The sequence below is a fragment of the Pristiophorus japonicus genome, chromosome 1, assembly GCF_044704955.1.
Source record: "Pristiophorus japonicus isolate sPriJap1 chromosome 1, sPriJap1.hap1, whole genome shotgun sequence".
NCBI lineage: Eukaryota > Metazoa > Chordata > Chondrichthyes > Pristiophoridae > Pristiophorus > Pristiophorus japonicus.
The window spans coordinates 532,718,298-532,732,342 of record NC_091977.1 but is presented as its reverse complement, the minus strand read 5'-3'; the positions used below and the strand labels follow the sequence as shown (position 1 = coordinate 532,732,342).

Sequence of the window (14,045 nt, the reverse complement as noted above, 5' to 3'; positions counted from 1 at the left end):
GTGAAAACGGAGACGTTTTTGTCAGTTCAAGCGATTTCACTGATTAACGGCTATGGGGAGTTCCACACGCAGCCTGTGGCGGCACAGGGAATGACTGTAACGTCAGGATTTTGGCGGTTATCTACGCATGCACTAAATCCTCAAGTTACAGCCAGCTTCAGAGGGCTAATGACTGCAAATGCTGACAGTTTCACCGTCATTACCACCGGGCCAATAATTCCCACAGTGAGTTCACCTCTTGAGCGATGGATTTTAATCAGAGAATACTGTACATTTTGCCAATGTTCTGCTCACTTGAGTATTAGTCGTCATCATCACCATAGGCAGTCCCTCGGAATCGAGGAAGACTTGCTTCCACTCTTAGAATGAGTCCTTAAGTGGCTAACAGTCCAATATGAGAACCACAGTCTCTGTCACAGGTGGGACAATATAAATAGTGTGACTGCTGCGCTCATGCCCTCTGGAATTCTTGCCAGGTTCCCTCTACCCATGACCTTTGCTCTTTTCGAAGCCCTCCCCTTCGAAAGTACCTTTTTGGTTCCCCATTCCCAATGTTTCCATTTTCCCCGCCTTTTTGAAGCTCGTGTCAACTTCCATGGTGCTCAGCGTCTTCCACGTGTGGGAGAGTGCTATATAAATGGAAATTGTGTGGTTGAAGTATGTTGGTTTGTGACTGGGAAGGGGTGGGGGGAGTGGATGAACACCATCTAATTTGTTACTGCAAGTGTTGCCAAATTCCATCCGTTCTGGGGCGATGTCTAACTTCTCCCTGTGCCATTCCATTTAAGGGGGAATTCCGATGGGGTTTACTAAATGTGTATTGCTTTTCTTTTTCTGACATGTCATTGTTTTAAAACTGGCCTTAGAATTCTGAAGGGACGGAAGAGATGGGATTGCCCTGCTGGTGGTCAGAGTATTGCAGGAGATCGGAAAATGTGGCCCTTCATAATCGTCAGGGAGACTTCCTTCTCTTACTTCCTGGTGGGTTGTTCAGACCTCGGAAACAAGTGATTGCTTGATTCAGATTTGAATTGGGTTGTTTCTTCGAGTGTGCTGCATCTTCTTGCTTTCCTGTGTGTATTCATGGTGAATTTACACCAAAATTAGAGTACAGGTTGAACCCCCCTTATCCGACACCCTGGGGACCTGGCCTGTGCCAAATAAGGGATTTTGCTGGATAAAGGGAGGCCATTGCCAGTGTGGGGAGAGGGGAGGCAGCCCGTGGTCATGGAAGGGGGAGGGAGGAGGTCGGTGCTCCGGGCGGGCCGGAAGTGTCGACGGGGCTCCCGGCGGCCCTAGCGAGTGTTGGTGCGCCCCCAGCGGGTGTCGACAGGCCCCAGTGGGCTGAGTGTTGGCGAGGCCCCAAAGTCAGGGTGGAGGTCAGCCACATTCTGCGCATGCGCCCCTGGCCACCGGAATCATGCCGGATAAGGGCGGTCCAACCTGTAACTGATTCTCAGCTTTGCACATGCAGAATATTTAAGCTAGTAGGCCACAGTTTAGTGCAATAAGAAGGATCATCAAATCACTGCATAAAACAAGTATATTTACTGGATTACATATTGTAGAAGTCGGTGTGTTTATATAACATTGCAATCTCGTGAGCCTAATGTTGTTGAATGTAACGTGAATATGAATAGTTTTAGGATGTGTTTTTATAACTTAAATGGGCAATTCTGTAACTGGCCTTTTTTAAAAAGAACATTTCTCCTTTGCCAATTTTCTCCATTTCCCCATCTCTCCTGAAGGCATTGACTCCGTTCTGAAGTAGGTTTTCAGGAGCATTGGCCTTGCTCAAGTGGACATAATTCCTGTGTCAGGCTTGATGGCGAGTGTTGGCAGGGTATTCAATGCCAGAGGGCTGTCCCCACACCCCCACCTCGACACCCCAGCATTGATCACTGGGTCAGCTATTGTAGCACGGATTAATGGAACCCAATGGTTTATATAGATCGTCTACTCATTGGATAAATCTGCTGACCCTTCCAGAACTAGCCAGTTTTATAACGAGCCTTGTAAGATTTTGCAAGTGAGGAACAAAATAATCAATATGTATCCTTGTGGTACTGTTAGTTGAAAGGTTTAAGAACATAAGAAGTAGGAGCAGAAATAGGTCATTCGGCCCCTCAAGCCTGCCCCGCCATTCAATAAAGATCATGGCTGATCATTGACCTCAACTCCACTTTCCCGCCCCATATCCTTTGATTCCCCTGGTCTCCAAAAATCTAACTATTGAAACCTCTACTGAAGTTCCCAGGAGGCGCTGCCAGCCTGGCATTCGGTCGGTAGGAGCTTAATGGCCTGTTAGCGTCTCTCTCGGGCGTTAACGGTGACGCAAAGCAACCAAATTTTGGCCACTTAATCTCCCCTTGCCTTTATATTGCAGCTTTCACGACCTCGAGACCCCCGAAAGCACTTCACAGGCAATAAGAACATAAGAAATAGGAGCAGGAGTCGGCCATTTGGCTCTTCGAGCCTGCTCCGCCGTTCAATAAGATTGTTAAGTATGGAAGAACTCCAAGACTGAGTACTGTGAGCTAAAACTGATGTGACCTTAGTCTCTTTAATACAACTCCAGAGTCCCTAAGCAGCATGGCAGTCAACCTTGATGCGTGCAGGTGATCCTTGGGCCTCTAACAGTTGCGCCCTCTGGTGGCAAGTTTTACACAGTTACAATGTTTACATACATAACAAAGATCATGGCTAATCATCGACCTCACTTCCATTTTCCACCCGATCCCCATAACCTTTTGATTACCCTAGTCTCCAAAAATCTATCTATCTCAGCTTTGTATATATTTAGAGACTCAGCATCCACAGCCCTCCGGGGCAGAGAATTTCAAAGATCCACAACCCTCTGAGTGAAGAAATTTGTCCTCGTCGTCTTAACTGGCCTACCCCTTATCCTGAGACAGACTGGCCCCTAGTTCTAGACACACCAGCCAGGGGAAACAACCTCTCATAGGAGACTAACACTAACAATGGGTTCGGTTGTTCAATGAATGTATATTATCAATACTGTTAGATGTATTCCAATTTCATTATATTGGCTTTTTCATCATCTGAGGACAGTTTCACACCATTGTATCTTTTGTAAAGTACTTCTAGCCTGTAATCCGTGCTCTCACAATTTTGTGCTTTATTTTTTTTAAGGTGTTGCTTCACCAGCAGAAATTTCAGCGGGTACTGTGCTTGGACTTGCTGTGGGCGATCCTCGTCTAAACATGCCTAAAAACAGCACCACGGCTATGCCTGACCCATCACAGCCTAAAGGTAGCATCCCCCAGTGACGCTGTGGATCATAACATGAGAGATTCTGAATTGTTTCCTCTTTGCAGTCATTATATGGTTAGAATGTGGAACTTGCTTCTTCCACAAGGAATAGTTGAGGCGAATTGCATAGATGTATTTAAGGAGAAGCTGGATAAACATGAGGAAGAAAGGAATAGAGTTGTGCTGATGGCATGAGATGATGTAGGGCGGGAGGAGGCTCGTGTGGAGCATAAACATGTGGAAACATGGACCCTGTTATATATGCAGACTATAGATATACTCTGTGTAGTCACTGTGTCGTTGCATAAGATGGAGACTTGTTTACCTGATGTACTGTCAGTAAGGATTACACTGTGTATATAATATGCTGGCACCACTAGAGGGTGCAACTGGTGGAGACCGGGGGTTTCCTGCCCTGATGGCAGGGGCTGTATAAAAGGGCAGCCACCAGCGGCTGCCTCACTCTGGAGTTAAGAATAAAGGACCACATTGCGTCGTGGAGTCATTCATGGTACATCACAGACACAACAGACCAGTTGGGCCGAATGGCCTGTTTCTGTGCTGTGCACTCTATGCAATTATACTTTGTTTAATTACCTTCTGGAAAAAGGATCTTGCATACTGCAAACTCTAAATATGATTGCAGTGGTGATGACTCATTTTGTGTATGCATTTTTTTTACCATATATTAGATATAAATTGAAAAGCAAATCTGTTGTATGTAGTTTGTTTATTCACCCTGTTTCAGTGGAATGAGGAATAGTGCGAGAGAATGGTTTTGAGAACATAAGAAATAGAAGCAAGGAGTAGGCCATTTGGACCCTCGAGCCTGCTCCGCCATTCAATAAGATCGCGGCTGATCATCTACCTCAACGCCACCTTCCCGCCCGAACCTCATATCCCTTGATTCCCTTAATAACCAAAAATCTATCAAGCTCCATTTTGAATATACTCAGCGACTGAGTATCCATAGCTCTCTCGGGTAGAGAATTTCAAATATTCACAATTCTTTGAGTTAAGAAATTTCTCCTCGTCTCAGCCCTAAATGGCCGACTCCTTATTCAAAGACTGTGACCCCTGGTTCTAGACTCCACAGCCTGTAGAAACAGCCTCTCCGCTTCTTCCCTGTTAAGCCCTATGAAACAGATAAAATTCTTAATGAGACCACCTCTCATTCTGGCATATCTATCCATCATTCTATACACACCTGTGCTTTCAACAGATTTTTAAACTCAAATCTTCCTTTTTCCTCAACCAAATAAAATGTAATAGTTTGGTTAGTACAAAATCATGGCTGCATATAGCGGCACCACTATTCCAGGCCAGAATGGAGGTGATTGGGTAATTACCCCGTCAATCATGCCTGGTTAGTCACTGCTGTCAGTGACTGGGATTAATTGTACACGTATAACTTGCTCAGACTTTTGCATTCCTGTCATGTTTGAAGACCATCGCCAGAGATCTGGATTCACATTGCCGCCTCCTCCTTTGGGTAGCAAAAAGTATGTGGACCTGAGACCTAATGCGAGGAGGGAAATGACCCCGGCTATCCTCACCGTGAAATGCGGAGAAACTGCTTAACACATCATCACGTCAATTTACAACCCTTTTATCCATTGTCTTCTTATATAAAAGCTAGTGATCTTTGAGGCGGGGGTGGAGAGGAAAGTCAAGAAAGAGAATTTGAGGCTTTAGATGAGGATACAAGATTAATCTCCAGTTTAAAAAACCTCGGTTATGCAGATGGACTCAATGGGCTGCGTCTCTGTACTTCACAAAAGCGTAGACTTGGGGGTGATTTGATTGAGATTTATGAAGGGAGTAGATTACGTTTATGTAGACTAATTATTTCAACTGAGTATGTTAGGGAAGACGAGGGGTCACTCTTGTATGCAGAACGAGGTTGGATGTGAGGCGGGTCTTTTCCCAGAGAATAGTTGACCTGTAGTACAGGTGTCGGCTCGGGCGATGAACGCTGCTTCGCTATATCCCTTCAGGCGAGAGCTGGACCTGTTTCTGGCCGGGTTGGAGATCAGCTTGTACACGAGGTAGGTAGCCTGAAATGTAAAATGGGCCACTTTGATCACCTGAGGTTGGCGAAGAGGATTTTTGCTGATTTTACCCCTCCTAATTAGCCTGGGTTCTTAGCTGTTTCTTTTTTTTACATGGCTCCGGGTGGGGTGGGGTAAGGAGGAGTGTACGTATTGTGATGCATAAGGCATCATTACTGTGTGTGGGACAGGCTGAATGGACAAGTAAGTACTTTCCTGTCTGGCATTTTCCTATGTTTGTATGTACATAGCATGCTTTTGGTGAAGTATTATGTAGATGGATGCCTATGCTTATCCCCTATCTTTTCAGTTCAGAGTTTTAGATTATTGCTGCGGTATTTCATTTCAATAACAGCAAATATTTAGGCACATTTTGCTGGTCTTGTGCTCAGTGAGAGCCTCTGTCTTTTCGTGCAGATGTTCCAGGTTTGAATCCTGGCAAGGCCAACTAGGTGCTAAACGGTATTTGCGACAAGAATTCACGTAGATTGATACGTTGCGTAGATCTAAACTGACAGTAAGGATAACTGTATGTCCTGGGAAGATATTGCAGTGCTCTACACGGCTCATTGCTTGTAGCATATGTTTTGTTTAACATTTAGTGATATGAATCCTTTATCACATTAACCAGCGTTGTTAACTCTGAAACTTTGTGATCCCGTCTCACCACCATGATCCTTTTTAATCGGTTCACCTAGGTTACGCAATATTTTTTGGTTAGACCTATCAAATTCTCCCCAAGCCTCCTGTTTCCAAAGATTAAGCTGTGTTCTCTGTAGGTATTTAATTTTAATACCTCAGTGTTTTTTTTTGCTCTGCCCTTGCAACACTGGCTTCACCAAAACTCAAATGCAAATATTTAGTGTATTATACCGATCAGGATGAACAGGCTGGGTCTCAATTCTTGAAAAGTGAAGGCTTGAAGGGTGACCTAAAAATTCTGAAAGGTTTTTGATAGTGTACACACAGCGAGAGTCTTTCCACTTGTGGGGAAGAGCTAAACTAGAGGCTATCCATATAAGATAGTCATCAAAATATCCAAAATAGGGAATTCAGAAGGAACTTCTTTACCCAGAGAGTGGTGAGAATGTGGAACTCACTACCACAGGGAGTGGCTGAGGCGAATAATATCGATGCATTTAAGGGGAGGCTAGATAAGGACATGAGGGAAAAGGGAATAGAGAGTTATGCTGATGGGAGGAGGCTCGAGTGGAGCATAAACACTGGCATGGACTGGTTGGGCTGAATGGCCTGTTTCTGTGCCGTATATCTGATGTAATCCATTCTGCATTCTTTTTAACAAAGCAGCTTTTCTGGTCACCACAAAACCTGAAGCTTTTTCTTTCTCCCTCCCTAACACTCAAAGAAAAGCAAACTGGTTGTGATCAACTATATTTATAGGACCTGCAGTAGAACCTTCCGAATGGGAGTGTGTGTGTGTGTGTGTGTGATGATCAAGAGGCTTAATTGTTGCATGGGGACTAGGTTGGGCAGTTTCGACTCAATTTCTCGAAAGTACAGGCTTGTAAATTTCTGTGGGCATTTAACTGGCATTTGAACAAATGTTTTCTTTGAAGCACTGGTGCCCAAGAATAGTCCCCGAGCTGCTTTGATCCGGCCCACAAAGCTCCTGCTGGTTTTATTATTTGCTCTTGAGTATTTTTTTCCCAACTGCTCTAAGAATTTCCACTGCCTCCTGTTAGTGGTCTGTACTGGGGTTTTTTTCATTCTACGAACGACCGTTTTCTCTGTTTTTCTGGAAGAAAATGAATTGCAAGTTTAAGTACAATTTTTGAAACTTAATGCATATTTTTGATATAGGGACTTTAAAAAAAAAAAAAAAATTCCCAGGATGTAGGCGTTGCCGGTAAGGCCAGCATTTATTGCCCATCTCTCATTACCCTTCAGAAGGAGGTGGTGAGCCTCTGCCTTGAACCACTGCAGTCCTGTGCAGTGAAGGTACTCCCACAGTGCTGTTAGGGAGGAAGTTCCAGGATTTTGACCCAGCGACGATGAAGGAACGGCGATATATTTCCAAAATTCTCTCTCTTTCTCTCCTGCTTAACCACTTTGTTTTGGAGATGCCACACCACTTCGCAGTAATTTGTAAATCAAGTTTATTATTGTGATTAATTTTTTCTGCTTTCCCGCGCCACACATTTTCTGCTGATGCCCAGACATTTACCTAATTGTAAATGTACAACACCAAGTGATAACCGTATTTACACTCTGTACATATTTATGTGACTGGCACATGTGCTTTCTGTAATTATTTTCCCCTTGCATTGTAGATCCGGAAAAAATAAGGGAGTTGTGTCTGAAAGGCGTTGGTGCAGAGTGTGCTCAAAGTCAGATCTGGGACCAGAATGTCCGCAATATTGTCACAGAAACTAAAATCTCTGAACAGGTAATTTGACTGCAATGAAAGAGCAAAATAATTGCAGCAGGAAAGCATTCTTCACGGCTACTTTATTTTTCTAAAATGTCTTCCCACGCCTCCTACTCCCTTGGAAGACTGGGGCTAATGTGGGATTTCATTGCAACATTCGGTCCACCACCTTCATGTATGGTAGTACACTCGCCTCGGAGTCCGTAGGTCGTGGGTTCAAGTCCAACTCCAGGGACTTGAGCAGAAATTCCAGGCTGACACTCCAGCATAGTACTGTGGGAGTGCTGCACTGTCGGAGGTGCCGTTAAACCAAGTCTGCTTTCTCAGCTGGATGTAAAAGATCACATGGCACACTCTTTCAAAGAAGGGCAAAGGAGTCTTCATTGGTGTCCTGGGCCAATATTTATCCCTCTACCAACACCACTAACAACAGATTATCTGGTTATTATCACATTGCTGTTTGTGGGAGCTTGCTGTGCGCAAATTGCATTTCCTACATTACAGCAGAAACTACACTTCAAAAAGTACTATATTGGCTGCAGAGTGCTTTGGCACATCCTGAGGTCGTTAAAAGCGCTATACAAATGCAAGTCTTTCAATTCATCGTGTGTGAACATAGATGGTGAGTATCGGCTGAGCCTTTGAGCATGAGAACATAAGAAACAGGAGTAGGAGTAGGCCATATAGCCCCTTCGAGCCTGACGACTGATGTCAGGCTAATTGGCCTGTAGTTCCCTGTTTTTTATCTCCCTCCTTTCTTGAATAGCGGTGTTACATTTGCTACCATCCAATCCGCTGGGACTGTTCTAGAATCTAGGGAATTTTAGAAGATCAAAACTAATGCCTCCACTATCTCCAGCCAGCTCTCTTAGAAACATATAAATTAGGGGCAGGAGTAGGCCATTCGGCCCTTTGAGCCTGCACCGCCATTCAATAAGATCATGGCTGATCATTCAATCTCAGTACCCCTTTCCTGCTTTCTCTCCATACCCTTTGAGCCGTAAGGGCCATAACAAACTCCCTTTTGAATATATCTAACGAACTGGCCTCAACAACTTTCTGCGGCAGAGAATTCCACAAGTTAACCACTCTCTCTGAGTGAAGAAGTTTCTCCTCATGGCTTAACCCATATTCTTAGACTGTGACCCCTGGTTCTGGAACTCCCCAACATCGGGAACATTCTTCCTGCCTCTAACCTGTCCAATCCTGTCAGAATTTTAGATGTTTCTATGAGATCCCCTCTCATTCTTCTCAACTCCAGTGGATACAAGCCCAGTTGATCCAGTCTCTCCTCATATCTCAGTCCTGCCATCCCGGGAATCAGTCTGGTGAACCTTCGCTGTGCTTCCTCAATAGCATGAATGTCCTTCCTCAGATTAGGAGACCAAAACTGAACACTATTATAGGTGTGGCCTCACCAAGGCTCTGTACAACTGCAGTAAGACCTCTGCTCCTATACTCTCATCCTCGAGCTATGAAGGCCAACATGCCATTTGCTGCCTTCACCGCCTGCTGTACCTGCATGCCAACCTTCAAAGATTGATGTACCATGATACCCAGGTCTCGTTGCACCTCCCCTTTTCCTAATCTGTCACCATTCAGATAATATTCTGTCTTCCTGTTTTTGCCCCCAAAGTGGATAACCTCGCATTTATCCACATTATACTGCATCTGCCATGCATTTGCCCACTCACCTAACCTGTCCAAGTCACCCTGCAGCCTCTTAGCATCCTCCTCACAGCTCACACCACCACCCAGCTTAGTGTCATCTGGAAACTTGGAGATATTACATTTAATTCCTTCATCTAATCATTGATGTATATTGTAAATAGCTGGGGTCCCAGCACTGAACCCAACGGTACCCCACTGGTCACTGCCTGCCATTCTGAAAAGGACCCGTTTATCCCGACTCTCTGCTTCCTGTCTGCCAACCAGTTCTCTATCCACGTCAGTACATTACCCCAGTACCATGTGCTTTAATTTTGCACACCATTCTCTTGTGTGGGATCTTGTCAAAAGCCTTTTGAAAGTCCCAAATACACCACATTCACTGGTTCTCCCTTGTCCACTCTACGAGTTACATCCTCAAAAAATTCCAGAAGATTTGTCAAGCATGATTTCCCTTTCATAAATCCATGCTGACTTGGACCGATCCTGTCACTGCTTTCCAAATGCACTGCTATTTCATCTTTAATAATTGATTCCAACATTTTCCCCACCACCGATGTCAGGCTAACCGGTCTATAATTACCCGTTTTCTCTCTCCCTCCTTTTTTAAAGATGTTACATTAGCTACCCTCCAGTCCATAGCAACTGATTCGGAGTCAATAGAATGTTGGAAAATGATGACCAATGCATCCACTATTTCTATGGCCACTTCCATAAGTACTCTGGGATGCAGCCTATCAGGCCCTTGGGATTTATCGGCTTTCAATCCCATCAATTTCCCTAACACAATTTCCTGACTAATAAGGATTTCCTTCAGTTCCTCCTTTTCGCTCGACCCTCGAACCCCTAGTATTTCCGGAAGATTATTTGTGTCTTCCTTAGTGAAGACAATTCCAAAGTATTTATTCAATTGGTCTGCCATTTCTTTGTTTCTCATTATAAATTCACCTGATTCTGACTGCAAAGGACTTATGTTGTTCTTCACATATCTATAGAAGCTTTTGCAGTCAGTTTTTATGTTCCCTGCAAGCTTCCTCTCATACTCTATTCTCCCCCTCCTAATTAGAACCTTTGTCCTCCTTTGCTGAATTCTAAATTTCTCCCAGTCCTCAGGTTTGCTGCTTTTTCTGGCCAATTTATATGCCTCTTCCTTGGATTTAACACTATCCCTAATTTCCCGTGTTAGCCACTGTTGAGCTACCTTCCACAATTTATTTTTACTCTAGACAGGGATGTACAATTGTTGAAGTTGATCCATGTGATCTATAAATGTCTGCCATTGCCTATCCACTGTCAACCCTTTAAGTATCATTTGCCAGTCTATCCTAGCCAATTCACATCTCATACCAGCGAAGTTACCTTTCCTTAAGTTCAGGACCCTAGTCTCTGAATTAACACTGTCACTCTCCATCTTAATAAAGAATTCTACCATATTATGGTCACTCTTCCCCAGGGGGCCTCGCACAACAAGATTGCTAATTAGTCCTCATTACACAACACCCAGTCGAGGATGGCCAGCTCTCCAGTTGGTTCCTCGACATATTGATCTCGAAAGCCATCCCTAATACACTCCAGGAAATCCTCCTCCACCGCATTGCTACCAGCTTGGTTAGCCCAATCTATATGTAGATTAAAAGGCACCCATGATAACTGTTGTATCTTTATTGCACACATCCTTAATTTCTTGTTTGATGCCACCCCAACCTCGCTCTACTATTTTGGTGGTCTGTACACAACTCCCACTAGCGTTTTCTGCCCTTTGGTATTCCGCAGCTCTACCCATACAGATGCCACATCATCCAAGCTAATGTCCTTTCTTACTATTGCGTTAATTTCCTCTTTAACCAGCAACGCTACTCCACCTCCTTTTCCTTTTTGTCTATCCTTCCTGAATGTTGAATACCCCTGGATGTTGAGTTCCCAGCCTTGGTCACCCTGGAACCATGTCTCCGTAATCCCAATTATATCATAATCGTTAATAGCTGCCTGCGCAGTTAATTCATCCACCTTATTACGAATACTCCTCGCATTGAGGCACAGAGCCTTCGGGCTTGTCTTTTTAACATTCTTTCTCCCTTTAGAATTTTGCTGTAATGTGGCCCTTTTTGATTTTTGCCTTGGGTTTCTCTGCCCTCCACTTTTACTATTCTCCTTTCTATCTTTTGCTTCTGCCCCCATTTTATTTCCCTCTGTCTCCCCGTATAGGTTCCCATCCCCCTGCCATATTAGTTTAAACCCTCCCCAACAGCACTAGCAAACACTCCCCCCTAGGACATTGGTTCCGATCCTGCCCAGGTGCAGACCGTGCGGTTTATACTGGTCCCACCTCCCCCAGAACCGGTTCCAATGTCCCAGGAATTTGAATCCCTCCCTCTTGCACTATTCCTCAAGCCACGTATTCATCTTGCGTATCCTGCGATTCCTACTCTGACTAGCACGTGGCACTGGTAGCAATCCTGAGATTACTACCTTTTGAGGTCCTACTTTTTAATTTAACTCCTAGCTCCCTAAATTCAGCTTGTAGGACCTCATCCTGCTTTTTACCTATATCGTTGGTACCTCTAATGTACCGCAACAACTGGCTGTTCACCCTCCCCCTCCAGAATGCCCTGCAGCCGCTCCGAGACTTCCTTGACCCTTGCACCAGGGAGGCAACATACCATCCTGGAGTCTCGGTTGCAACCGCAGAAACGCCTATCTATCCCCCTTACAGTAGAATCCCTTACCACTATAGCTCTCCCACTCTTTTTCCTGCCCTCCTGTGCAGCAGAGCCACCCACAGTGCCACGAACTTGACTGCTGCCTTCCCCTGCTGATCCATCTCCCCCAACAATATCCAAAGTGGTATATCTGTTTTGGAGGGCAATGACCGCAGGGGATTCCTGCACTGCCTTCCTACTCCTGCTCTGCCTGATGGTCACCCTTTCCCTATCTGCCTTTGTAACCTTTGCCTGCGGTGTGACCAACTCACTGAACGTGCTGTCCACGACATCCTCAGCATCGCGCATGCTCCAGAGTGAATCCATCCGCAGTTCCAGTGCCATCATGTGGTCTAACAGGAGCTGCAGCTGGATACACTTCCTGCACACACAGTCGTAAGGGAGCGTCCCTAATTTCCCACATGGCACAGGAGGAGCATGACACAGGTCTGGGCTCTCCTGCCATGACTTAACCCTTAAAATAACCTAATTTGACAACAATGCCAAAGGGTTCTTACTGACCAGATAAGGGAAAAAAAACTACTCACCAATTAACCAGCCTAGGATGTAGGCCATCAGGTTCAGGGGATTCGTTTCTCTAGTACTTTTTCTCTACTTATATTAACTACGTTAAGTTCCTCACCCTCATTAAACCCTTCATCCCCTACTATTTTTGGTATGCCTCTTGCGTCTTCTACTGTGAAGACAGATACAAAATCTTTGTTTAATGTTTCTGCCATTTCCTTATTCCCCATAATAATTTATCCTACCTCTGCCTCTAAGGGACCAACATTTACTTTAGTCACTGTGGTTTCATCACAGCTGAGCCTGATACCCAGCATCCACACATGGCTGCTTCCAGCACATGCTGCTGCCAGTTGGTCAGAAGTGGAGGCCCTGCCTTTTCTCCTTTGCTGGGGATGCTGAGGCCAAATATTGCCCTGCTTCAGACCAGCTAATTCCATGCAGACCGGAGATGGAACTTGGGACCTTCCTGTTCCTACATGCCTCAGTTGCCATCGGAATAAACTTTCTGTGCCATCAGGGAATCTGCATAAACATAAGAATTAAGAGCAGGAGTAGGCCATATGATCCCTCGAACCTGCTCCACCATTCAATAAAACCATGGCTGATCTTCGACCTCAACTCTACTTTCCCACCAAATCTCCGCATCCCTTAATTACCCTAGAGTCCAAAAATCTATCGATCTCAGCCTTGAATCATCATAGGCAGTCCCTCAGAATCGAGGAAGACTTGCTTCTACTCTTAGAATGAGTCCTTAGGTGGTTGAACAGTCCAATACGAGAGCCACAGTCCCTGCCACAGGTGGGACATACAGTCATTGAGAGTAAGGGAGGGTGGAACAGGTTTGCCACACGTTCTTTCCGCTGCCTGCGCTTGTTTTCTGCATGCACCCGGCGATGAGACTCGAGGTGCTCAGCACCCTCCCGGATGCACCTCCTCCACTTAGGGCGGTCTTTGGCCAGGGACCCCCAGGTATCGGTGAGGATGTTGCAATTTATCAGGGAGGCTTTGAGGGTGTCCCTGTAACGTTTCCTCTGTTCACCTTTGACTCGTTTGCCATGAAAGAGTTCCGAGTAGAGTGCTTACTTTGGGAGTCTCATGTCTGGCATGCGAACACTGTGCCCTGCCCAGTGGAGCTGATCAAGTGTGGTCAGTGCTTCAATGCTGGGGATGTTGGTCTGGACGAGGACACCTAATGTTGGTGCGTCTGTCCTCCCAGGGGATTTGTAGGATCTTGCGGAGGCATCATTGGTGGTATTTCTCAGTGACTTGAGGTGTCTACTGTACATGGTCCATGTCTCTGAGCCATACAGGAGGGTGGGTATTACTACAGCCCTGTAGACCATGAGCTTGGTGGTAAATTTGAGGGCCTGGTCTTCGAACACTCTTTTCCTCAGGCGGCCGAAGGCTGCACTGGTGCACTGGAGGTGGTGTTGAATC

At 45.3% G+C, this 14,045-nt stretch overlaps 1 protein-coding gene across 1 annotated transcript in view; it reads left to right on the top strand.

Moving 5' to 3' along the window:
* pop1 (POP1 homolog, ribonuclease P/MRP subunit) overlaps positions 1 to 14,045 on the top strand; it is a 74,845-nt gene that overhangs the window by 40,958 nt on the left and 19,842 nt on the right. The window contains exons 10-12 of the mRNA XM_070896617.1: positions 867 to 981; positions 3,154 to 3,273; positions 7,616 to 7,731. Of these exons, the coding sequence (XP_070752718.1) occupies positions 867 to 981; positions 3,154 to 3,273; positions 7,616 to 7,731 (351 nt within the window). The remainder of the gene's footprint in view (positions 1 to 866; positions 982 to 3,153; positions 3,274 to 7,615; positions 7,732 to 14,045) is intronic.